Genomic DNA, 26,597 nt, shown 5'->3' on the forward strand with positions numbered 1-26,597 from the left:
ACAACTTAACAGTTATACACTTACTTGTTCGGTGTTTGTGGCTGATGCGGCAGGGATGCTTGGTACGGACCCAGGCTTCAGTGACAGTTGATGTGCAAAACCTGCCCTGTACTGTCCCAAGTTGTGGAAACATTCCTCAGGAAAATGCTTCCGACAAACATACACCGTCTTAGGTAGATTCGACGGCATATTATTGGAGTAAATAAAATTAAGCCACTGCGTCTTCAGGGGCTCTCCCGTCGGCAGTAAAAACAGACTCCTTTCTGTGTTGTCACATCCATGTACAGCACAATTTCCATGTTTCGCTCGCTTAGGTGGTGCCATGTTGTTGTGTCCTCTATGGTCTCCTCACTACAAAATTGAAGTGACGTATCTATGGTGGCAACTTTTGAGCTGGGCGGGCAATCCATACAGTGGGTGGGAATCCAGAGGGGGGGCGTGGGGATCATCTCCCTTGCTGACGTAGTAAAGGGAAGAGCCTATCAACGCGCCGTTTTGACGCGCCATTCTCAAATGTTGACAAATGTTGGGCATAGTTTGGTTTACACATTATGACATTTCTAGCCACTGGGGTGACTTAAGAAGGTCAGAGGAACTCATTTTAACGTTAAAAAACCTCAAAGTGAAAATTTCATGCCATGGGACCTTTAACAGTACATATGGATGTACAGAAATAAACCAGTGCATATATTAGGTAAGATCTGATACATTTTTATTATGCACGAAATATTACTATGGATTTGGTATGGAAATTATGGATTTCTTTACCAGGGAGTACAGGTGAGAGCCGTGAGGGGTTGACATGTATGTTTGTGCCGTAAATGCAAATGGTCTATACAGCTAGGGTTACAGTGTGTGTGTGTGTCCGTCCGTCCTCTGGTAACTGCAAGAGTTTGACTCCCCACTCATATCTGTATTACAGCGTGCATTGCCAGATGGCAGTAGGTACCATTTTTATGATGGTCTTTGGGTGCAACACAAAAACACAAGTAGAACTCACAGTCTCCCCAAACTGTTGAGCAACTGAAATTGGATATCAGGTAAGAATGGGACATTTCTCTTTCAAAACTACAGCAAACGGTCTCCTCAGTTCCCAAACACTTACAGGGTGTTGTTAAAAGTAGAGGTGATGCAACACAGTAATAAACACGCCCCTGTCCCAACTTTTCTGAAACATGTTGCTGACACCAAATTCAAAATGAGTGTATTTTTTCAAAAAAACCCAAAAAAAATTCTCATTTTCAACATTTGATATGTTGTCTTTGTACGATATTCAATGAAATTTCCATGATTCACAAATTCTGTTTTTATTTACAGTTCACACAGCATCCCAATTTTTATGGAATCGGGGCTGTATATCTCTGTATTTGAATCATAAATCAAGGTGGGTGTGGCCTAAATGCCAGAAAAAAAAAAACCCTCAGCTGTAGAAACATCAGCAGTGTCAGCATGGTGTGTGAATTGTGGCTCGGACAGTTCCTCAACCTCAGCTACATCACACCATTCGCTATGAAAGGTATGTGGGACTGTCCCATGATACTTTCTCACCAATTTAGCTCCTGTTTCTCAAAGAAATATAAACAAACCAGGAGCCTCGTATGGGTTTTTAATCACTATAACTCTGAGCGGGGCGGCACGGTGGTGTAGTGGTTAGCGCTGTCGCCTCACAGCAAGAAGGTCCGGGTTCGAGCCCCGTGGCCGGCGAGGGCCTTTCTGTGCGGAGTTTGCATGTTCTCCCCGTGTCCGCGTGGGTTTCCTCCGGGTGCTCCGGTTTCCCCCACAGTCCAAAGACATGCAGGTTAGGTTAACTGGTGACTCTAAATTGAGCGTAGGTGTGAATGTGAGTGTGAATGGTTGTCTGTGTCTATGTGTCAGCCCTGTGATGACCTGGCGACTTGTCCAGGGTGTACCCCGCCTTTCGCCCGTAGTCAGCTGGGATAGGCTCCAGCTTGCCTGCGACCCTGTAGAACAGGATAAAGCAGCTACAGATAATGAGATGAGATAACTCTGAGCAGGCAGGTACTAATCATGAACGAATAAATAAATAAGTGAATAAACACTGTAAATACGTCACACATCACCACATGTTCAGCTTCATAGTGATGTTTTGGTGAATAACACTGGCTTTCTTTGTCCTACAAGTTGTATATCTGACCTAAATGAAAGTAAAAACCTCCAGAACTTTTTGCTGATAAGCTAAGCTAGAGTGTGTGGTTCTTTTTTGTATCTGTATTTGGATCAGTATCGAACACATTATCTGTTCATTCTTAATAACATACTCATGTTCAGTTCTGTCCCTCATCCATATCCATGTTTACAGGTCAGGATTCCATCTGAACGTTTTCCGCTTTTCAGTGGAATTCGAGAGGCTTGTGGTTAACCACGTCCACCTCCACTTTCATAACAAATGGGTGTGTCAATGTGTGTGCGCGCGTATGTGTACGTACACATTTATATAATATTTCCCTTTGTGAGGACCAAAAACAAAAGGTGCTCATAACAATAGGATAACATCGACTGAGGAACTGGTGCCACAATCACCAGGTCCTCATAAATTTATTACAGCTTTTATTTTTAAAAAATTAAATTAAATCTAAAAAAAAAAAACCTTCAAGGGAAAACAATTCCTTCTGGTTACTGAGCTTAAATTAAGACATTGAGAGATTTAGGTGTAGCATAGCAGTAACTAGCTACAATAACTAACAAACACACAATAAGTCCCATGTATAACAGTAGAAGGTCCTCACAAAGACGGAAAAACATTCATGTGTGTGTGTGTGTGTGTGTGTGAGAAAGAGAATGTGCGTTTCTGCCAAAAATCCTTTCCAAACCTAGATTGGATTATTTTTTTAAATATTTTTTTTTTATGCGAGCTTGAACCCCACACACCCCGTGTATCAGGAAGGCCAGTACAGACTCGGGCGTTTCCACAGACGAGCAGCTGCAAGGCGAGGTTTTATTTTCCAGCAATACATCAGAAAGCAGGGGAACGTCAAACAAAGAAAAAGTAAATACATTATGTTGAACTGAAAGCTTTATTTTAGTTTGCATCATGTTGTGTGATGAGAGAGGAGTGCAAAAGTTTGTATCTCCCTTAGCATTTGCATGGAAACAACAGAAAATTGACAAAGAATTATTTTTAAGTACGGATATACAAGGTGATGGTGGTGGGGGGTGCAAACTTTTGAACTGATATTTTTACTTTTACTATTAATATATTGCTATTAATACAGTAAACATACACTGGTTTTACTGTTAATTTTTTCTTTTTTTTGCAAGAATATGAAGAAGTATAAAGCCACAAACAGTGATTATAGGGGTCCAAGCAGCTTTCACAAATATGGCCAAAACTGCCCTCACTGCCACAGTGGTTTCTGTACACCATTTCAAACCAACACTGAATAAGAATTTCACATTTAGTCACATTAGATGAAGCTTTTTTACCAATTATTCCAAAATTTGATAAATTAAAATGTGTTATTTAGCGAGCTGGCACCACTGTGGATAATTTGTTGTTTTTATGCCTTATGATCTTTGGACTATCAGTGTTCCAGCTAGTTTATTTTAACAGGATGCCCTGCCCTGCCTTTCAGAACATGCACCCAGTCCTCAAATACCAGTCCCTTCCCATGGCAGGACATGATCTTCCCAGGCAGTCTCCTGTCCCAGTACAAACCAGGCACTGAGCGCATCAGGCGGCGCTGATCTCCATTTCCATAGCCCTCGACCTCTCACCTTTTACATAGCTCGGGTTACAGTGGGGGGCCCAAATACCAGCACCATGCCCAAATTTATATGCACCTGGCTGATAATTTTCCAGAACTTTCCAAGCGCCTGGCACATACCTTCCACCACAGAAAGAAAGTGCGCCCTAACAAGTGTTCCCGACTTGCAGTGAAGGTAACGCATGTTGACCAATCAAAACATATTATTAAGGCGGGGTCATCATGGTCCTGCTCGGTCGACCATTTTGCCTTATTATAATAACAAGTCAGTGCAGAAAGGTACATCTGAAAAGCAGTGATGCGTACAAACATACGAAAGAGAAAGAACTGGTAAAAGCAGCAAGCGGCTCAGAGAACTGAGCATCTCTGCCTGTTAAAACGTCAGCAGATCTAGAAGTTGAGGACTAAACAAACCAATTCAATCAAAAGTTAGACTAGATATAGCTCTATAGAAAACCTAGTCACTAACATTAACATGTTAGACTAGATCGAATCCAACATTAATATCCTGGTCTAATATTAACGATCAATTAACACTTAGTATTACTATTATTAGTAGTATTAACTAACATCAGACTGACATGTTAACGAGTGACAGACAGATGTAAGTGATGAGTTTATCGAAAAGCACGCTGGTGAACAGATCCAAAATGTCTTTTTGGCACGTTCTGCTCACTCAGAGCACAAACACACGTGGACGTGAGTGACATTATGAAGCGTCGTATTAAACTGGTTAACTCAGAAGTTTCAGATTTGTTTATTTTACAAAAGTAATCTCCCTCATATAGTTGCCCAGCATACGGTTAGCTCCATATATATTTGGACACTGACACATTTTTTTTTTTACCTGTTTACTGAAATATATTCAAGTTATAGTTATATAATGGACATGGACATAAAGTCCAGACTTTCAGCTTTCATTTGAGGGAATCCACATTAAAATTGGATGAAGGGTTTAGGAGTTTCAGCTCCTTAACATGTGCCACCCTGTTTTTAAAGGGACCAAAAGTAATTGGACAACTGACTCAAAGGCTATTTCATGGGCAGGACTGGACTTTGATAAAATAAAAAAAAACATCTAAAAAAGCCAGCACAGTTCTGGAAGAACATTCTTTGGACAGATGAAACCAAGATCAACCTCTACCATTCTATCATTCGATGGAAAGAAAAAAGCATGGCGAAGGCATGGTACAGCTCATGATCCAAAGCATACCACATCATCTGTAAAACACGGCGGAGGCAGTGTGATGGCTTGGGCATGCATGGCTGCCAGTGGCACTGGGTCACTAGTGTTTATTGATGATGTGACACAGGACAGAAGCAGCCGGATGAATTCTGAGGTATTCAGAGACATACTGTGTGCTCAAATCCAGCCAAACCGATTGGTCGGCGTTTCATAATACAGATGGACAATGACCCAAAACATAAAGCCAAAGCAACCCAGGAGTTTATTAAAGCAAAGAAGTGGAATATTCTTGAATGGCCAAGTCAGTCACCTGATCTCAACCCAATTGAGCAGCATTTCACTTGTTAAAGACTAAACTTCAGACAGAAAGGCCCACAAACAAACAGCAACTGAAAACCGCTGCAGTAAAGGCCTGGCAGAGCATTAAAAAGGAGGAGAAACAGCGTCTGGTGATGCCCATGAGTTCAAGACTTCAGGCAGTCATTGCCAACAAAGGGTTTTCAACCAAGTATTAGAAATAAACATTTTATTTACAGTTATTTAATTTGTCCAATTACTTTTGAGCCCCTGAAATGAAGGGATTGTGTTTAAAAAAATGCTTTAGTTCCTCACATTTTTATGCAATCATTTTGTTCAACCCACTGAATTAAAGCTGAAAGTGTGAACTTCAACTGCATCTGAATTGTTTTGTTCAAAAGTCATTGTGGCAATGTACAGAACCAAAATTAGAAAAATGTTGTCTCTGTCCAAATATTTATGGACCTAACTGTAACTAACTCTGCATGATCGATTCTTTGTCTATAGCGTTGTGCACAAAATTACCCACGATAATCATTGGTGCCCCGCCCTCTTGGAAAGCTCACTGGAACACTGAGTATGGTTTAGGGTTTTTAGAAAGGATTAAAAAATTAGAAACAATACAAATTAAAAAAAGGGGAAAATGGATCCTGGTGGATATGATACAAGCCCCAACACTACACACGTCGAGGAATCTTCATGTTCATTTTCTTGCATCCTAGCAAACTTTCCAGTGGCCCCCAGAGCAGAAGGTGACCAGCGCGAACCTTGTTAACCCAGGCGACATTTGAGCCAGTACGATACAAGTTCCTTTCAGCCATAGTCATGAAACTGCTTGAAAGGGTTTTAAAGTACTGCTAGCTTTTTCAAGTTACTAGCAGCACTTTCTTGACAGAATAATGGTGTAGTCCAGTGGCAAGGACGGGCAAAGACAAACTGGCATCAATGTCTGCTGCAGTGGTTGACCAGGAGATAGGTTTGTTTAACCCCGCTCCTAGGTGATACCACGGGTCACCTTGCGTGATGGCCGTTGGCTCCCAAGAAGCTCATCCGCCCTTTGACAGATCTTGTTTTTAGTCCTGCTGGGTGACATGCCACCATCCTCACCAGTATACACTGGTGGGGGAGCCGGTTTAGATGCCAACCACCAATCCATGCGGCAGGTTGTACTGGGTTACAATGTTACCAGTATGTCTGTGAATATTCTCAATCATCCAGGTCATAGTAAACTGTGGGTGGTAGAAATGGGCAACTGGACTTGCTTGAAGATTCTTGAAAACGTTTCACCTCTCGTCCAAAAGGCTTCCTCAGTTCTGTCTGACTAATAGGGAGTATCAGATGATCTGATACTCCCTATTAGTCAGACAGAACTGAGGAAGCCTTTTGGACGAGAGGTGAAACGTTTTCAAGAATCTTCAAGCAAGTCCAGTTGCCCATTTCTACCACCCACAATGTTACCAGTAGCAAGGTCCACCAGGGCCCTGACGGGACATCGAGGAATTCAGACTCATTTAAAATAAAAAGTAGAAACCGAACTGCAGATATTATGAACAGAAAAAGATTAAAATCAAAAAAGGAAAAGAAACAATGTACTGTTTAATAAAAAAAAAGTCTAAGCTTATTATTTGGTTGTTGGTGTGAAAGCATATTCAGTGAAACAAATAAATCTTGAGGAATATAAATCTGGACACACTCATTTCATTTTGATCATAATTAAGACAACTATTGTTATACATTTAATAATAAAAGCTAGCGATATCAAACTAACGTTTCGACATCGCTGACTGAACGTTGTTTATTTATTTCAGTGTGGTCTGTGTGACGCAGACTATCGGCTGCACCTGCAGGCATCTGGACCAACGGACTGGAGAACATCGCCAACTCTTAATCGCCTTAAACACTTTATTTTACTCTGATGATGTCAGGGACGTCGAAAAGTCAGTTTATGATATCGCTAGCTTTTATTATTAAATGTGATCACTAACATTATTTTTTAAATTAAACATATATAAAATTGTTTTAAATCCGTAAATTCGGAACAGAAGTTTATGAACATCGTGACACTCAGCATCTCTTTAACAAGCCAAAGAACTTTCATTCCTGCACATTTTTCCTGCTAAAAGCTCACGGGAGAAGAAGAAAAGCTCAGTGTCTGTCTGTGACAACTTTAATTCCACCCTGCGACCCATCGGACCGCGAGAGTTCACACTAACAAAATCAAACTTCCACTCCAGCTCTTTACACACGCCTATATTAGCATACAGCTACGCTAGCATCATTTTTCCGTGTGCTGTGACGCAGGTTTAGCTCACGGCGTTACTAATGAGATGAGGAGACACATCAGTCAGACTCAGGGAAGAACGTCACGTCTCCAAGTGAAAAATGAGTGGATCGTTATTTTCGTATTGAGGTATTTCACCCACGTGACCAAGTCATGTGATGCAGCCATTTTGGACGGCACGCTTAAGTCCTTCAGTGCAAGGCGGTATGAGATGGTGGAGACCTTTGCACATTTTAACAAGAAAGTAAGCTGTGATTCGTGTTAAACTGGATCTGTCTTTTATCACAAACACTGTACCCAGCCTTGGTATGGAGCCAAGGTTGTCGACAGAAGTCAATAGTTTGATGAAGGATGACCCCGGCAGTTTGAAACGGTACAAGGTAGGCTATGTTCACAACACTGTCTTGTTACACGGGGGATCCGAGATCCCCTGAAACAGACATGAGATCCTTTGAAAACATGATTTGGGAAATGTTGGGGGGTCTCTAAAATATTGGCAAAATGATGTTTATTGACATAGCAATCGTGTGTAACGGGAAGCATTTGCATATCCGAAGTGTTGTGTTTACATGACAACGACTGCTGCTGCCAGGTTGGTTGTTGAGTAGCCTGACTGTTTTTTTTTTTTTTCTTGCGTGTGGTATCATTGTTGACGCCAGGTTGTTTTTTGAACATGCCAATGCGGACACGATTTCCCCTGATGAGTTATGACTTCAGACGCGATGCGTGTGTGGAGGTGTGGAGTCCGCGTGATATGTGCGTAAGATAGGCTTCTCATGTGTTTGGAGATCCGCGCTCTTCTTTCTTTCTTTCTTTCTTTCTTTTTACTTAATTTCCCTGTTTATTTCTGTGTCCCGTTTCTTTCTAGCCTCTGTTATTGCGTTTTATGTCTGATGTCTGCTACACGCAACCCTAGACAAATTAACACTGCCTTGTTTCACTGCTCAGATGGGTTAACAAACACTGACCCATTTACTTTTTGCTATATATTTTATCAAAATTGCGTTAACTGATAAACTAACCTGAAATGAAATGATCACTGCAAAGTCTGGAGTACTCTGTTGGCTCCCAATCCTGTCTCTTCACAGCTGCAATCCATTTGGCCCTCTTGTCTGGGTCAGCAGTAAACCGGTAGTGATGTGTCGGTCGCGAACGATCCGGTTCAAAGAGCCGGCTCTTTGAAGTGAACGACGGGAGCCGGCTCTTCGGTGGGAGCCGAGTTGGGGAGCCGAATTAGTTTTTTGTCCTTAGGTGCCTCAGAGAGAGACTTTCACAAAAAAAGTTGCTGTCCGATTGCGTCTTTGTGTTGTCTATTACCATTCAAAGGAAAAAAAGTAGCATGGTGTACGCCTACTTTTTTTGGTTGATGTCATTCACAGCTGCGAAAATACGAAAATTGGTGTAATGCTTAAAGCTGTGGAGCGCAGGGGAGAGGAGTCTGTGAGGCACCTGAGGAGGGGAAAATCAGCTGTGTGTTTTATATTGGTAAAATAACAGTTTTGCATTATGTTTGTGAGAAAATAATTTATTAATTGGTAAGTAAGTTTTATTTCTATAGCTAGAACATTGTTACACTGCTATACTTTACAAAGCTTTACAATGGCTACAAAAACTGAAAAATAAAATGGAAAACATCCTATTGATAAAATATAAATAATGTAATTAATTAACTAGTTAATTGCAGCAATTAAATCAAAAATAAAATCTCAGGAGCCGTTTGGGAGCCGAAAGAGCCAGCTCCTTATAGTAAGAAGAGCCAAAAGAGCCGGCTCCCGAAAAAGAGCCGAAATTCCCATCACTAGAAACCGGTAAAAGGAGCGTCCTGCACGCTGTCCCTGTCTGTTGTGGCAGCCCACAGCACAACAAGCAAACACCATGGTTATTTATAGAGTGCTTACTGACAAATTAATCTATTCTAGGTGTCTGTAACACGTTTTTTTTTTTCAAGCCGGTTCTCCCTCTCTGTCTGCAGCGTTAGTATGTAGCTTGACGTTCAAAATGGCGGACACCGGGGCGTCACGTGACCCTGTGATGTCAGGTGAAATACCTCAATAGAAGGTTTTATAGAAGTGAGACGATGCTCTCAGGCTCCTCCTTCCGACTGACTAAAATCTCAAATAAGCGAGAAGTTTGTAGGTGTGCCTCAGGTGATTTACAGAGAAGTCAGGTTAAGGAAACTAACTGATGTAGCTAATCGTTCAGAACTTGAAGAAACTTCTGGAAAAGTAAAAATGAAATGAAAACCAGCAGCATACGCTATGTTGGCTAACAATGCTAACAGCTCAATGCTGTTAGCATGGTTAGTACACGTCCAGTCTGCAGTCTGGTCCATGCTAGATGTTGTACGTGTTTGTAAATACTATTAAATATTTAAATGGCTACGCAGAACAAATTTTTTATCCTCTGTTTTTTTTTTTTTAATTATTCCTGAATGACCTGTTTATTGACGCAGGAATGCAAAATCTTGTTTCCTATTGGCTCACAAGACAGATTTGCAAATTCATAGGTCAAAGTTCACCTCGATGTTCAAATCCTGATGATGCTGCGGAGAGCCAAAAGAGCTCTCTGGGTAGGAGGGGCTTACTCTGTCTCTGCTGTCAATCACAGCAACGCAAGCGTCTGTGAGCTTATCGTATGCAGAAGAGGGTAAACAGCGCTTTCCTTTGAGCATGTACAGCATGAGCAGCAGTTCATACGAAACATCTACGACAACTGAACTCGTCCGAAGTTTAAAGTCCTTTCTGCTTCAGTGAATTTTATTCGTATTTCAAGGCGTGGATTTTTAGGGTTGAATCCGGAACGAAGTGTTTTTATTTTGTTGTTAAATAGCAGAAAAAAGCTGCATCAAACTTAATACCTGCCCTTCAGATGGATTAATTGAAAGAAGGAAGGTTTTTTTTTTAGCCTGTTACATTGATTTATTTGCATAGACTCCGCCCCAAATTACATATTCACGTATAAGACACAATCCTCCACTGAGCACGTCACTAAAGGCAAGTATCAATATCTTTCCTGGAGGGGTCATGTTTTTTCTCCTTCATACAAACATTTGCTGAAACAAAACCAACATTTTTCCTCCTTTTTCTCTCAACAGGAACTCAAAAGATCCCTCGCTTTGATGAGGAAATAAACCCAGCAAGGTGAGACGAGAAGTAATCGCCATTACGGTCATTATCTCTGGACGTTCCGAGCTGATTTATAGCATCTAAAAAGCCGGACGCTTAAAGAGGAACGTGTGCAAAAACCTGGCTCATTACCATAAATCCATTTCCCATGATAACGACACGGCATAACGCAGGCAGTAAATTTTACAGGAACGTATTAAAAGCCGCAAGTGTGGGAGTGAATTAAAGAATGTCATGAATACATTAAATGTGAGACAGTGAGGAGTTTAAGATTCAACACTGACACCACAATGCTGCTGAATTCTGATTGGTCAGAAGGTGTTGACTGGTTTTCCGTAACTCTGACATCAGAACAGGTTTAGTTTAATGCGCTCGTTCTAATACGTTACCGTTTCCATAGTAACGGTTCATTCACAGGGACTTGAACGGAAGACGTTTCACTGATCATAAACAGATTTCAAGTACGTAATTGTTGTTTGACGATGAGGAGATGTTTCCAGTGTCGGCTCTTCCTCAGGACTTTGCGGTTTCACAGGAACGCGATCAGCTACGCTTTAAGTAAAAATTACAATGTCGTTGTTTAATAAAGGAAAAAATTGTGATTGTTGCCAAATTGATGTGGTATAAAAGGAATAAAACACTCAGGGTGTTGATTTATACAAAAATAATCTACTTCAACAGGGACTTCACTTCGTCTCACCAGACTGTCGGTCATTATTTTACTGTTGCAGCATGACACACAGTGTCTCATCTCATCTCATTATCTCTAGCCGCTTTATCCTTTTACAGGGTCGCAGGCAAGCTGGAGCCTATCCCAGCTGACTACGGGCGAAAGGCGGGGTACACCCTGGACAAGTCGCCAGGTCATCACAGGGCTGACACATAGACACAGACAACCATTCACACTCACATTCACACCTACGGTCAATTTAGAGTCACCAGTTAACCTAACCTGCATGTCTTTGGACTGTGGGGGAAACCGGAGCACCCGGAGGAAACCCACGCGGACACGGGGAGAACATGCAAACTCCACACAGAAAGGCCCTCGCCGGCCCCGGGGCTCGAACCCAGGACCTTCTTGCTGTGAGGCGACAGCGCTAACCACTACACCACCGGACACACAGTGTGTTTTGTGAAATATAAAAAAATAAACACCACACTCACAGATCCTGCACGATGAAATCCGTGTTGTCCGGAGAGATCTGACCCGTCACAGGATGCCGGAACGCCGTGGTTCTCTGGTTGTGGCTGAGTGAGAAGAGACAGATCAGAATCAGAAACAATACGAGAGGAGAAACGACATGAGCAATGCATCATTATTCATTTGTGCGTCGTAGTCATGCATTCTACAGGAACACACCAAGAGAGCGGATGAGTTTCCCAGCACGGTGCAGAATGTGAAACGGGCCCGAGGCCAAAACCCGGCTCACGCTAGAGCACACAGTGTGCCGAGCTCAGCACTAAACTCACCAGCAGCACTGGAAGTGTATTGATTATAATTGCATGGGGGTCAGCCGTGACTGTAACTGGGTCGTTAACACTGAGATGAGGATGATGTTTTGGAGACAAAAAAATATATCATTTTAATTCATGATTGTGTTACTGAGGTACTTTTTTGGGGGTTTTTTTGTACTGATGCACTTAAAGTGCAGAAGTAGCTGCATTTGATTGCAGTTTTTCCAACGCTTGGCGAGTTTTATGCACTAAATACACCGCCAATAACAAACAGAAGCTTTAACGTATAAAGTAGATAAACTTCACAAACGTAGTGCGAGTACACCGTCAGTAACCTTAACAAAATAGCCAACACATGTATTTATTGATTTATTTTTATTATAAGGCAAATAAACTGAATAATCACCACCAGGATTAACCTCTATATACATCATACAGCAGTTTTAATAGAAGAGTTTAAGAAGTTCATCACCAGTTAGGAAAATGCTTTTAGTCCTGAATTTAATAAATATTCATCAATTCAGCTGAATTTCATATACAACCCCGATTCCAAAAAAGTTGGGACAAAGTACAAATTGTAAATAAAAACGGAATGCAATAATTTACAAATCTCAAAAACTGATATTGTATTCACAATAGAACATAGACAACATATCAAATGTCGAAAGTGAGACATTTTGAAATTTCATGCCAAATATTGGCTCATTTGAAATTTCATGACAGCAACACATCTCAAAAAAGTTGGGACAGGGGCAATTAGAGGCTGGAAAAGTTAAAGGGACAAAAAAGGAACAGCTGGAGGACCAAATTGCAACTCATTAGGTCAATTGGCAATAGGTCATTAACATGACTGGGTATAAAAAGAGCATCTTGGAGTGGCAGCGGCTCTCAGAAGTAAAGATGGGAAGAGGATCACCAATCCCCCTAATTCTGCGCCGACAAATAGTGGAGCAATATCAGAAAGGAGTTCAACAGTGTAAAATTGCAAAGAGTTTGAACATATCATCATCTACAGTGCATAATATCATCAAAAGATTCAGAGAATCTGGAAGAATCTCTGTGCGTAAGGGTCAAGGCCGGAAAACCATACTGGGTGCCCGTGATCTTCGGGCCCTTAGACGGCACTGCATCACATACAGGCATGCTTCTGTATTGGAAATCACAAAATGGGCTCAGGAATATTTCCAGAGAACATTATCTGTGAACACAATTCACCGTGCCATCCGCCACTGCCAGCTAAAACTCTATAGTTCAAAGAAGAAGCCGTATCTAAACATGATCCAGAAGCGCAGACGTCTTCTCTGGGCCAAGGCTCATTTAAAATGGACTGTGGCAAAGTGGAAAACTGTTCTGTGGTCAGACGAATCAAAATTTGAAGTTCTTTATGGAAATCAGGGACGCCGTGTCATTCGGACTAAAGAGGAGAAGGACGACCCGAGTTGTTATCGGCGCTCAGTTCAGAAGCCTGCATCTCTGATGGTATGGGGTTGCATTAGTGCGTGTGGCATGGGCAGCTTACACATCTGGAAAGACACCATCAATGCTGAAAGGTATATCCAGGTTCTAGAGCAACATATGCTCCCATCCAGACGACGTCTCTTTCAGGGAAGACCTTGCATTTTCCAACATGACAATGCCAAACCACATACTGCATCAATCACAGCATCATGGCTGTGTAGAAGAAGGGTCCGGGTACTGAACTGGCCAGCCTGCAGTCCAGATCTTTCACCCATAGAAAACATTTGGCGCATCATAAAACGGAAGATACGACAAAAAAGACCTAAGACAGTTGAGCAACTAGAATCCGACATTAGACAAGAATGGGTTAACATTCCTATCCCTAAACTTGAGCAACTTGTCTCCTCAGTCCCCAGACGTTTACAGACTGTTGTAAAGAGAAAAGGGGATGTCTCACAGTGGGAAACATGGCCTTGTCCCAACTTTTTTGAGATGTGGTGTTGTCATGAAATCACCTAATTTTTCTCTTAATATACTTAGACTTTTCTATATACTTTTCAGTATAAGCCAAGTATACTTATGCATAACTTAAGTATATCTCTGATAAGTAAATAAAAAGTCAACTGAAAGCATCCTCATTTTTAGTTTAAAAGAAGTATACTAGAAGCACACTTGAATAAACTTCTTTTGTAAGGGGTTACATGGTGGTGTGAAGATATGAAGTTTGAGTGGTGAATGGCTAGATCACAAGCGAGCAGAACGAACAAGTGAAAATATTTTCAACATGAGAAGATAAACTTCATATCCTCATGCCACAGTGTAATGTTCTTTATATTATATGGACATATCCACAAAAAAAAGCAAGTTAAATCAAAATAATTTTAATTTTGAACCAGTTCACCATTTTGACAACGCACATCTAGTCAGCGGGAAAACACCGGGAGTGATGTCATCAGAGTGAAATATCGGGAATTATTATCCATACAGGACACTTTGGAATAAAAACGTGTTCTATTCCCTTCTAACAGGTTTCATTCATTTGGTCTGATAGCATGCAATATTGTTAGCATATCGCTTATCCTACATGTATTACGTCATTCTACCCAATGGAGAATGGGCGTTGAATATGGTTTACGATATTGCATGGTCGTCAAGACAACGTGATGTCACACATCGAAGCTGATGTGAATATCCAATGAGAAAGTTTTCTGCTGTGCATGCGCATAAGCATTTCTTTGTTCGCCGGGAAAGAGAAAGACGAGGCTAATTCAGTTCTAGGATTAGCGATGCTACAATTAAGCACTAAATACATAAACTCGAAACTGATACGCATTGAACACCTGAAAGGCTCCCAAAACTTCATTAGACATTCTTCATGCATATTTACAAGCAGTCACGAACCGTTACTATTAGAACTGGGAATTCAGACACACCAAAAAAGCAACAGGGTAATGTAGGGTGACCAGATTTCACTAGTCTGAAACCGCGACACTTCTGCGCGCGACCATGCTCGTGCACGCACACTTTCTTTTACGTAAACGTGACACTCAGAGAGGTGCTCTTATCATTTTGTTGAAGCTCACATTTATCAACATCTCACATGAAATAAAACAAACAGGCATTTTGTTATCTAGTAGCATAGTGATATACAGATCAGTTAAATTATGGTCAGACAGCAGATTTTGTAATGGCTGAGAATAGGCCAGGCTATGTCCATAGGCCACATTTAAACGGATTTATTTCACCTGTTTGTGAGAACACCAAGAAGAATGCATATGCACATGTAGGCTATATCTCTAAAATTGTATGCACTATAGCATGAACTTAAAAAGTAGATATGTGACCTCAACATAGCCTCGGTCAGAATCAACCTTACTAACCATTCCCCACAACTGAATGAATAAAGCAAGAAGATGTGTACAAAAGTGAACACTTTAAAGGCGTCGTGCGGTAATTTCAGCAATCAGGCTATATCATGTGTCAAAATGTCGGGTTTGGTGGGTTATTCAAGCCCCTCTGTTTCCCGCGATCTCAATATCACGATGCGCCCGCTACAAGCATTTAAAGTTGACGCGCACAGCCAAATTTAGGCAGCCAGCCGTTAACTAGGTCAACTTGTGTGTGACGTCATACCAGTAACCTCCCTTGGGTGATGCTGGCCTGTCGCCATGTTTTCTCTATAGCGTGCGTTTACCAGAGTTGTTTTCATTGCGGATTTTGTGGATTTATTCAGTTTGTGGATAGTTTTGAATACTCAAAACACTATGAAATGATGTATTAATATTCTGTGATACAAAATGCCTAATCGGTGTGTTGTGTTTGGCTGTAACAACGAACACTGAACACTATTTGTGACTTTTGTTATCAGTGGATCTGATTTCAAGGTCATGGCTAGGTATTGATAGAAAAAAATTATTTTTTTAAAAACACATTGTGGCAGCGGGGGCGTGGTCAAGCGCCGGTCTGTGACAGGAGGGCGGAGCCAGGGAAGGCGAGTGGCAGAAATCACTACACCTGACGGTAATTAACCGGTGTTTTGTGTGTTTTCCCAGTAACCGCGCCCTATTTAAGGAGGCAGAGCTCATCCCGGGACAAGAACAGTGTGTGTGTTTCGCTATCAGATTAAAACTGGCGGTTATACTGAAAAGTCTGTTTGCATCTGAAGTGTTGTCCTGCCGTCCTCTGTGCTCCACCCACACTTCAGAGAGCTCTACAGTGGTGCCAAAACCCGGGACAAGGTGGAGCACCAACCTCGCAGCCCCATGGAATCCTCCCCGTTCGCGGACCTGGTCCACGCCCTCGCCACGGCTCAGCAAAGCCAGCACCAGGCGCTCGTCACGCTCCGAAAGGAGCAAGAGCGGCGCTTCGAAGCCCTGGTGCTGGCCCAGCAGGAAGATCGCGAGGCGCTCCGGCATCTCCTCGCGTCGGTGGGGTCCACCAGCGCCCCGGCCGCGGGCCCGTCTCCCCTCACCGTGACCAAGATGGGCCCGCAGGACGACCCCGAGGCGTTTCTCACATTGTTCGAGCAGGTCGCCGAAGCCTCGGGGTGGCCGATGGAGCAGCGCGCGGCGCGCCTCCTCCCCCTCCTGACGGGAGAGGCGCAGCCGGCGGGGAGTTATAGCGCGGCCAGCTGCGCCTCTCCCGTCAGGAGGGGGAGGAGGCGCGCCGCGCGCTGCTCCATCGGCCACCCCGAGGCTTCGGCGACCTGCTCGAACAATGTGAGAAACGCCTCGGGGTCGTCCTGCGGGCCCATCTTGGTCACGGTGAGGGGAGACGGGCCCGCGGCCGGGGCGCTGGTGGACCCCACCGACGCGAGGAGATGCCGGAGCGCCTCGCGATCTTCCTGCTGGGCCAGCACCAGGGCTTCGAAGCGCCGCTCTTGCTCCTTTCGGAGCGTGACGAGCGCCTGGTGCTGGCTTTGCTGAGCCGTGGCGAGGGCGTGGACCAGGTCCGCGAACGGGGAGGATTCCATGGGGCTGCAAGGTTGGTGCTCCACCTTGTCCCGGGTTTTGGCACCACTGTAGAGCTCTCTGAAGTGTGGGTGGAGCACAGAGGACGGCAGGACAACGCTTCAGATGCAAACAGGCTTTTTATTGCCAGACTTTTCAGTATAACCGCCAGTTTTAATCTGATAGCGAAACACACACTGTGTTCTTGTCCCGGGATGAGCTCTGCCTCCTTAAATAGGGCGCGGTTACTGGGAAAACACACAAAACACAGGTTAATTACCGTCAGGTGTAGTGATTTCTGCCACTCGCCTTCCCTGGCTCCGCCCTCCTGTCACAGACCAGCGCTTGACCACGCCCCCGCTGCCACACACATGTTTTAAGTGTTTCTATGTATCAATCATTAATTGTACAAAATGATTTTCATACATTTATGTATTTGTCATATCTTTCTTTGTCACATGAAGTGTTGTCTTGATAACATATGTGGCACATAATTTTAGCAAATGGATGACAGAAGATTAATTGAAAGATTTATGCCACAGAGCTGCCTTTAACTAATAATTATCACTTATTGCTGACGATTGTACGTTTACTAAACAATACAATACAAAGCTCAATACTCCCAGCCTATAACATACTGAATATCAAGTTAAAATCAACCGCAATAAAAGGAAAATGATGAAAACTGGAATATCAAGGGGTCTACTGTATCAGAAGGCCCACTGCATTTCACGAGATCGCAAGCTGTCAAGTTGCTAGAATTCAATCTTTCTAGCTATACTTTCACCCCCTACAGCTATCAGTATTACACATAATCATAGATTAATCACACAGCATTCTAATTCAAGTGAAAATGGTCTTTAAAAATACACACAAGTAGTGATTTAGTCAGAGAAACCAACCAAAACAAGTCTTCAAGTCGCCGGTCTTCATTCTCGTCTTCGTTTCTGTCGTCGTCAGAACTGTCCTCATTTTCTTCTGAAGATGAGCGCTCAGGTTCAAATCTGTAAGGCTGGATACCACCAGGACATTCAGCTGTCAAAATCTCTACTTGTGGGCCATTTTCTTCTTCTGTATCGGTAAAATCAAAGCTAATTTCCTCAGCATCGCTCCTATTTTCTGGTGTGTCCGTCATTGCAACTGCACCGCGTGGTTACTGGTATGACGTCACGCAGCTGTTCCATTGACCGAGAGGGGGCGCTGCGAACGCGGAAAATTTCAAGTGATGGGCATGATCAAATAAGGACCGATTACAACCGTGGGAAGCTTTTGAAAAATTGACGGTCAATTTATTTCGAATCTCGAAAGCATTCTGGTGCAGAATAATGCAACTTTTATTGCCACTGCGTGACGCCTTTAATGGAAGGTGCAACAAGCTGTTCAACACAGTTTGGCCATATTGCTGTCAGAATGGTGTGTTAAACAGAAACAAAAAAGAGACAAGTGATTTGAGAATATATACTACGGAAGCCAGGAGAGACCCTTCATACAATCCTTTTTTTTTTATTAGGGCCCGAGCCCTATGGGCGAAGGCCCTATTGTTCTTGTAAGAGTTCACTATTATTATTCTTCTTTATTTTTCTCCGCTGTTGGGCCATTTTCGGGGCGCTTGCCATGGGCGAAAACGCACAAAATTTGGCGCCAGTTCCGAGAATTGCCACCGCTACTCAGAACCAAAAGCCCAAACTTGGCCGGGGCTCAGGGCCTCTATAGCGCCCCCTAAGTCGTTGTGATTTTGGCCTCCCGCATTAAGGTGCCTGGTTGCCATATAGTTTGTAGTAGTGGCATGCCATTTGGTATGCATATGTATCTCACTAAGCCGGACAAAAATGTAATGCCAATGCATTAGCCACGCCCAACAGGAAGTGAGGTAATTTCACTTCTGTGCGAAATGCATGGCCACGAAGACGGCGCAACTCCTCCTAGACCGTTCATAGGAATGTCACCAAAATTGATACACATCATCTACAGACATGCCTGACAAAAGTTACTAAATACGTTTCACGTAGGATAAACCGTTCAGATGTTATACATCAATCAATTTTCACTTCAAAATTTTACATGCTAAAAAATTCATAACAAATCTTCTAATTGCTCAACACTGCTCATACTTCACACGCTAATCACTCATTGGGCTTCTGACATGTTACCCAATTTCTGTGATATTTCGCCACTGGGGGCGCTATTTTTGGGCAAAAAATCCAATCTTTCCTCAAATTTGGTCAAACTTCACGGCCACCCTCTTACTACCTCCCATGTCATGTATACCACATTTTGGGAATTTTCGTCCATGGGGGGCGCTGTTTTTGGCCGACGCAATTTCTCCAAAACGGGTTTTTGGTAAATAATTCCATAATGCTTTTCCTTCACACCACTACCTTGTGATAGTACGTTGCTGTTGTGGACACTTATTTTTCCATCTCATAATCGCTCATGTACAGCATAGCGCCACCTACTGACATGGGAAAAACCAAAAAATTTATTCTTCAAAAATCTATATCTCATCTTCCATTTACTCAATTGTCATCAAACTTCATACGCAAACTCTTCATAGGTCACCTGACATGTACGCCAAATTTTGTGCACTTTCGCCCCTGGGGGTGCTGGTTATGGCAGAAATGATATTGCAGCTTCTGATTTGTCAAACTTGGCAGGCAAACTCTTTACATGACCCTTATTGGGGCGCTTGCCATGGTCGACAACGCACGAAATTTGGCTCCTTTTTCTTAGACTGCCACCGCTACTGAGAACCAGAAGCCCAGATCCAGGCGGGCCTCAGGGCCTCTATAGCGCCCCCTAACTCGTTGTGATTCTGGCCTCCCGCATTAAGGTGCCTGGTTGCCAGGTAGTTTGTAGTAGTGGCATGCCACTTGGTAGCATATGTATCTCACTAATCCGGACAAAAATGTAATGCCAATGCATTAGCCACGCCCAACAGGAAGTGAGGTAATTTCACTTTTGTGCGAAATGCATGGCCACGAAGACGGCGCAACTCCTAGACCGTTCATAGGAATGTCACCAAAATTGATACACATCATCTACAGACATGGCTGACAAAAGTTTCTAAATACGTTTCACGTGGCATAAACCGTTCAGAAGTTATACGTCAATCAATTTTCAATGCAAAATTTTACATGCTTAAAAATCCATAACTAATCTTCTAATTGCTCAAAACTGCTCATACTTCACACGCAAATCACTCATTGGGCTTCTGACATGTTACCCAATTTCTGTGATGTTTCGCCACTGGGGGCGCTATTTTTGGGCAAAAAATCCAATCTTTCCTCACATTTGGTCAAACTTCACGGCCACCCTCTTACTACCTCCCATGTCATGTATACCACATTTTGGGAATTTTCGTCCATGGGGGGCGCTGTTTTTGGCCGACGCAATTGCTCCAAAACGGGTTTTTGGCCAATAATTCCATAATGCTTTTCCTTCACACCACTACCTTGTGATAGTGCGTTGCTGTTGTAGACACTTATTTCTCCAACTCATAATCGCTCATGTACAGCATAGCGCCACCTACTGACATGGGAAAAACCAAAAAATTTATTCTTCAAAAATCTATATCTCATCTTCTATTTACTCAATTGTCATCAAACTTCATACGCAAACTCTTCGTAGCTCACCTGACATGTACGCCAAATTTTGTGCACTTTCCCCCCTGGGGGTGCTGGTAATGGCAAAAATGATATTGCAGCTTCTGATTTGTCAAACTTGGCAAGCAAACTCTTTACAAGACCCTTACTGGGGCGCTTGCCATGGTCGACAACGCACGAAATTTGGCTCCTTTTTCTGAGACTGCCACCGCTACTGACAACCAGAAGCCCAGATCCAGGCGGGCCTCAGGGCCTCTATAGCGCCCCCTAACGTGTTGTGATTTTTGCCTCTCGCATTAAGGTGCCTGCTTGGCATATAGTTTCTAGTTATTTTTATTATTATTAGGGCCCGAGCTCCGTTCAGTGCGAGACCCTATTGTTTTTGAAGGATTATTATTATTATTATTATTTTTAGGCCCCGAGCACCGGACAGTGCGAGACCCTATTGTTGCCATGTGTCCAATTCTGTGCTTTGTCGCCATTGTGGGAGTAATGTCTCTTGCCGAAGAAGCTGTGGAAGGTATTTCGCGGGGGCGCATGCCTCCGCCCCCCTTGGCCGCTGGCGCGAGGGCCCGTCGAGGCCGCTTGCGGCTTTAATTTCACCTTGTTATCCCAAGATAACGACATAATTAATTCAGGATCTCGAGAAAACAACACAACTAATTCGAGATCTCGAGAAAACAAAACCGTTATTCTGAGATCTCGAGAAAACAAAACAATTATTCCATGATCTCGAGTAAACAGCTGAGAAATGGTTCATTCAGGAACGCCAAGAGACTTGTGATATGCTGACTTTGGGGCTATTTCTCATTCTGTATAGACGCAACTTTGGTCATTAGAATGTCTGGAATAATCGATCACCTAATAAGGCAATATTTTGATCAGGGGTTGACACAGGGAGAGATTGCATCAAGTCTTTTAATAAGGGATAATTTCAAAATTAGTCCGCGGCACCTCCGCAGAAGACTGGCCCGGCTTCGTCTCTACCGACGGAGATACAGTGATCCAGCTGAGATCATGAAATAATTGTTTTGTTTTCTCGAGATCGTGAATTAATTATGTCGTTATCTCGGGATAACAAGGTGAATAAAAAAAGATTATATGAAGGGCCTCTCTCAGCTTCCGTAAATATACACTCAAACAAAACAGCAGTAAAGGAGGAGAGGGGCGACAGCCCGGGGAAAGCCCCCACAGGAGCGCACAGCATTTGCAGCATAGGCTACCCAACTCAGTACAAGAACAAAACATTTACAGTGTGTGCAGTCGGCTTCGTGCGTATTGTTCTGCACCTCTCGGAGGAAGGGGTAGGTGCCCTGTAAATCTTTGGAAAAGGTACATTTTCTTTTCGGCATAATTGCTGCGGCATTACTGCTGCTAGACAAAGAACATTCACAAAGAACATTGTCTGGAATAATGTGGCTAAATAAACACCCATGCCACAGGGCCAGGGGGCAGTAACCAGGAAAGTTTGCGATTCCTGTCAATTCATCAAAATAGTAAATGCAGACATTTCTCCGCTAATGATTCCCACGCTGCTCAGTCGCAAACGCCGCGAGTGGTGAAAACTGGGACATATCCGTGTCCCGACAGACTTTTGTCGGGACTCGGGACACACAACCCCAAACCGGGACTGTCCCGGTAAAACCAGGACGTCTGGTCACCCTAGGGTAAAGAATTTTGTAAGGGATTAGCGGCAGGCTGCCAGGTCGCTCCGTTGTGTGTAGCTGTCGATGCCGATTTTAAAAGTAATCTTGAATTGGGTCATGGTGAAGCAGGAAAAAATAGCGCAGAATTTAGGGACACGTAGAGATAAATTCATTAATTGTTCTTTTTTTTAATGAATAAAATTGGAAGTCTGATTCGAATTCAGTAGCTTTCGGTCACTAAACAAAAATAATTGAGTGTTGGGAAAATTATTTTTTAATGACCTACATTTGAAAAAAATCTGAAAGGCAGTATAGCTTTAAGTAGAAACAGCAAAAAATACTGCATATTCATGGAAGCAAATTTGCAAAAACAGGGAGAAAAACTCGTCTTTTGTTTATGTGAAAGACAAAATTGTGCAGATAATTAAACAGCAGGGTTCCCCCCCCAGACGCATACCTTTAATGAAGCAGGATATGAACATTTTCCTCTCAACAGGAACTCAAAACTTCCTCAATTGAGTTTAAATCATCACCAAACAACGTTAATAATGCCTGTAGTGATGTTTAAAGATGTTTTTTTTTTTTAAATTACTCTGCATGTGTTTTGTTTTTTTTTAATCAGGTTTTCTACCAAGTAGAGACTTTGGGAGAACTTTAATTAAACGTTTACTATTTATTCTTTAACACCACACACCATGTGGATTTTCTTTCAGTATTATTTTCTTTAGTTGATGATAATTGCTTTCACGGATCACCAGACAGACAAATACCGTTCCTGTGTTTACTAAACCCAGCCGCCTCTTCATCACAGAGTTCGGTCTATTTTTAAAACCTAGCTATGTCTTTATCTACGCTGAGAGCGTCTGGCTCTTCGGTGTGACGTGTGAGTTAAATTGTGCAGTGGAGTCTCAAGTGTACCTGAGTGACTTTTGACCTCATACATCAGTCATCACATTAGGAACTCGATTCGGGGAGAGACTTGAACGTCTGCTTTCACAAGACTTGGCTGTAAATCAGTAAAAATGACACCAAGTATGAATCATTTCACCTTTCAGCCCGAGGACCCAATCAGCCTTCATCAGCTGTACATGAAGCATGACAAGAAAAACATCCCAAACTCAACAGCTCCTCCTTATCATCATCACACCGTCCGCCTCCTCCATCGCCATGGAGACGGAGCTGTCACACTCCCCACGGCACAACACGACCGAGTGCTTCGGTCTGTAAATAGTCTGTCATTCAAACAGGAATGTGCAGCACTGCATTACCTCATATGGCTAAGAATCATGTCACAAGCACCTGATAAAGATAACACACCATTAACACGGGGTCCGTTTTCCCCTCGGACACGATTTAGCCATAATGGGAGGGTTCATTCGACTCACATGGCAAGATAGCTGGGAAACGCCTTCCTTCAATGCTTGAAATGTTTCTCTTTTGCAGGTTTCTCAACCAGAAGTAAAGTCCCAGCATTTTTAAATGAACAGGGAGGAAATTACATTTAAAGAAGTCAGAATGTCAGCAACATGCTGTAAATAAACATTAGTGTTGGAGTGAATACACCCATCAGCCATAACATTAAACCCACCGACAGGTGACATGAAGAATCAGGGCCGTCGATGGGGGGGACAACCGGGTATTTTGTCCCGGGCCCAGGCATGGCGGGGGGGCCCAGAACTGGTCCCTCATGAAGATGCCATTAATCATTCTGTTTCATTTCAAAATGTGTTGATTTGGGGGAGAAAAATGTGCTATATTTGCATTCAATGAATGATTTCTGGTTCTTTTGCCTTTATTGTCTTCGAAAATAGATTCAAGAACCCACCTACCACCCCTAATGCAGAAATGGTTTGGTCTTTGATTAAGGCGCCAAATAACATGGCACTATTCCATCATAACACTTCGACAATAAGCGTGCGAGCCTGTTTGCCAACATGCACAAGTCAGGAGCAAAGAAAAGAAAAGAGAAAAAGAGATGAAGAAGCCAAGAGCCTCAGGGGCTCACTGCATAGATATTTTAGAAAAGATTCAGATGATGCAGCAGGTGGTGAAGGCAGTGGGGCAGCTGAGCCAGGTAAGACACAGATAACTTTTTTCCAGCCCCATAATGTAACCCCAGCACGCGCAACGCGCCATTCATAATTATAAAGTAGGAGATAGCAGGGTACACTGAGTGAACACTGAAATGCACAGGCACATAAACCCAGAGATGATCATCAGCACACATTGGTGCAGCTTCTTCTCCAACATCAACAGAGCAGCTCCATTACTATAAACACTCCGTAAAGACAAAGAGGAAAATATCCATCACTTTTACTTTTAAAAAACACCTGAAAATAATCAACGTAGAACAAAAACAGTCTCAAATAATATCTACACCATTAGCCTAATTAAAAATACCAGAAATTATTACTATATAATGAATATGCAAATTAGAAACCACCCCACGTCTTCCTGCCACCACCAAATATCGCCAACATTAGCATCATAACTAGCAAGCAAAACAGCTTTTTCATTTTAAGGATCTAAATCTATGTCTAGACTTCTCCAGTTGAAGATATCATTGATGTATCCATAAATCTGTGCAGCAGATCCCTCAAGAAGGAAAAATAAATTATTTTTTTAAAGCAGACAAAGCTTTGCAGAAAAGCAGATTCTGTGTGACTGTAACCAATGAAATTTGTTTGATATGATTTGTGAGGGGCGGCACGGTGGTGTAGTGGTTAGCGCTGTCGCCTCACAGCAAGAAGGTCCGGGTTCGAGCCCCGGGGCCGGCGAGGGTCTTTCTGTGCGGAGTTTGCATGTTCTCCCCGTGTCCGCGTGGGTTTCCTCCGGGTGCTCCGGTTTCCCCCACAGTCCAAAGACATGCAGGTTAGGTTAACTGGTGACTCTAAATTGACCGTAGGTGTGAATGTGAGTGTGAATGGTTGTCTGTGTCTATGTGTCAGCCCTGTGATGACCTGGCGACTTGTCCAGGGTGTACCCCGCCTTTCGCCCATAGTCAGCTGGGATAGGCTCCAGCTCGCCTGCAACCCTGTAGAACAGGATAAAGCGGCTACAGATAATGAGATGAGATGATTTGTGAGGTATCTTTTAGCAAACTAGCTAACGTTTGCTAGTTCACTCGAAATGAGCAAGTTTAGCTACACAGTGTGCAAATGTCACACATTACTGTGAACGCTGTCGTAAAAGGTTGTTTGAAACAAATCTTCTTACACGATGTCGCCAGTCAAAACTCCTGCCTTATGAGATACCGGACTTTTATGGCAGTGAAGCAACAATCCAGAAATCTTCTGCTTTGAATGCAGCCCGTGTGTGTGTGTGTGTGTGTGTGTGTGTGTGTGTGTGTGTGTGTAAATGTGTCACCATCTTGGCTTGGGATGACTGATGTGGCAAGTTACGATGAAAACTTAGGTCAACAAGTTCCAGGTACCAACATGATCTGAGAAACGTACAAAGAAAACGAGACCCAAACAACAAATAACTGAAAGGATTCTTCAGGAAGAGAAAATAATTAAAATAAAAATATCGCCACAAACAGCGATGACGGGCCTGAGCACGTCCGGTATACCAAATCTGGCATGAATCCAACAAATTGCCTAGGAAGAGAACATCAGAATGTAACACGTCAAAACTCCTGTTGAGTATGGCTAATACAAATACAAGTACATTACAATTTTGTTCATCTTGGGGAGCCACACACACACACCTACCAAATTTGACACGGATAGGTGAAACTATATACCAGGCAAAAGTCTCAATGACAGCAGTAGCCAGGACTGATATGAGTACCAAATTTCATGAGTTTTTCACCCATGGGAACCACATCAAAAATGACAAGCCTTGAAGAAAAAGAAGAATCCTCCTTGGGAAAACAATAGGGCCTTACACCTCAGTGCAGCGCCCTCTAGTGGACACCAGAGGCCATGTACCGCCAGAGCTCGGGCCCTAACCATTCACAAAAACCGTCTAATCCATTCACAATCTCAACAACACACATTATTATTATAATTACATCACTAAATCAGATCGTACCATACCGAAACCTACGTCAATACTTCACTCATCGCTGCTTGTCTTTTTCTCTCATCCACCAGTTTTCTTGCTAACGAGCCAAACCGAACCGTTCAGCCCCTTTTGTTTGGGTGCCACATTACTTCTGAACTATTTGTCACGGAATCCATTCGGCCTTCCAGGAGACACAGTTTGACTGTGGACCAGTTTCGACAGGAACGCAGCTCGTTCTGCAGATCTGACGATCACGTGAAAGGAAAACGAGAAATGCAGAGTGTTAATCGATTCATCTCTCAAGCAAACAATGGCTTCATGAGAACATTTCAAACTCTGATGCAAACACATGAACGTGTAGAGGT

At 42.9% G+C, this 26,597-nt stretch overlaps 1 protein-coding gene across 8 annotated transcripts in view; it reads right to left on the reverse strand.

Annotated features, from left to right (window-relative positions):
• Window positions 1-26,597, reverse strand: part of plekha7b (pleckstrin homology domain containing, family A member 7b) — a 248,422-nt gene that overhangs the window by 120,639 nt on the left and 101,186 nt on the right. For all 8 annotated transcript variants that reach the window (XM_060940787.1, XM_060940779.1, XM_060940780.1 and 5 more), the window contains one exon: window positions 11,779-11,862. In XM_060940787.1, the coding sequence (XP_060796770.1) occupies window positions 11,779-11,862 (84 nt within the window). The remainder of the gene's footprint in view (window positions 1-11,778; window positions 11,863-26,597) is intronic.

Source organism: Neoarius graeffei, chromosome 15 (assembly GCF_027579695.1).
Source record: "Neoarius graeffei isolate fNeoGra1 chromosome 15, fNeoGra1.pri, whole genome shotgun sequence".
NCBI classification, from domain to species: domain Eukaryota; kingdom Metazoa; phylum Chordata; class Actinopteri; order Siluriformes; family Ariidae; genus Neoarius; species Neoarius graeffei.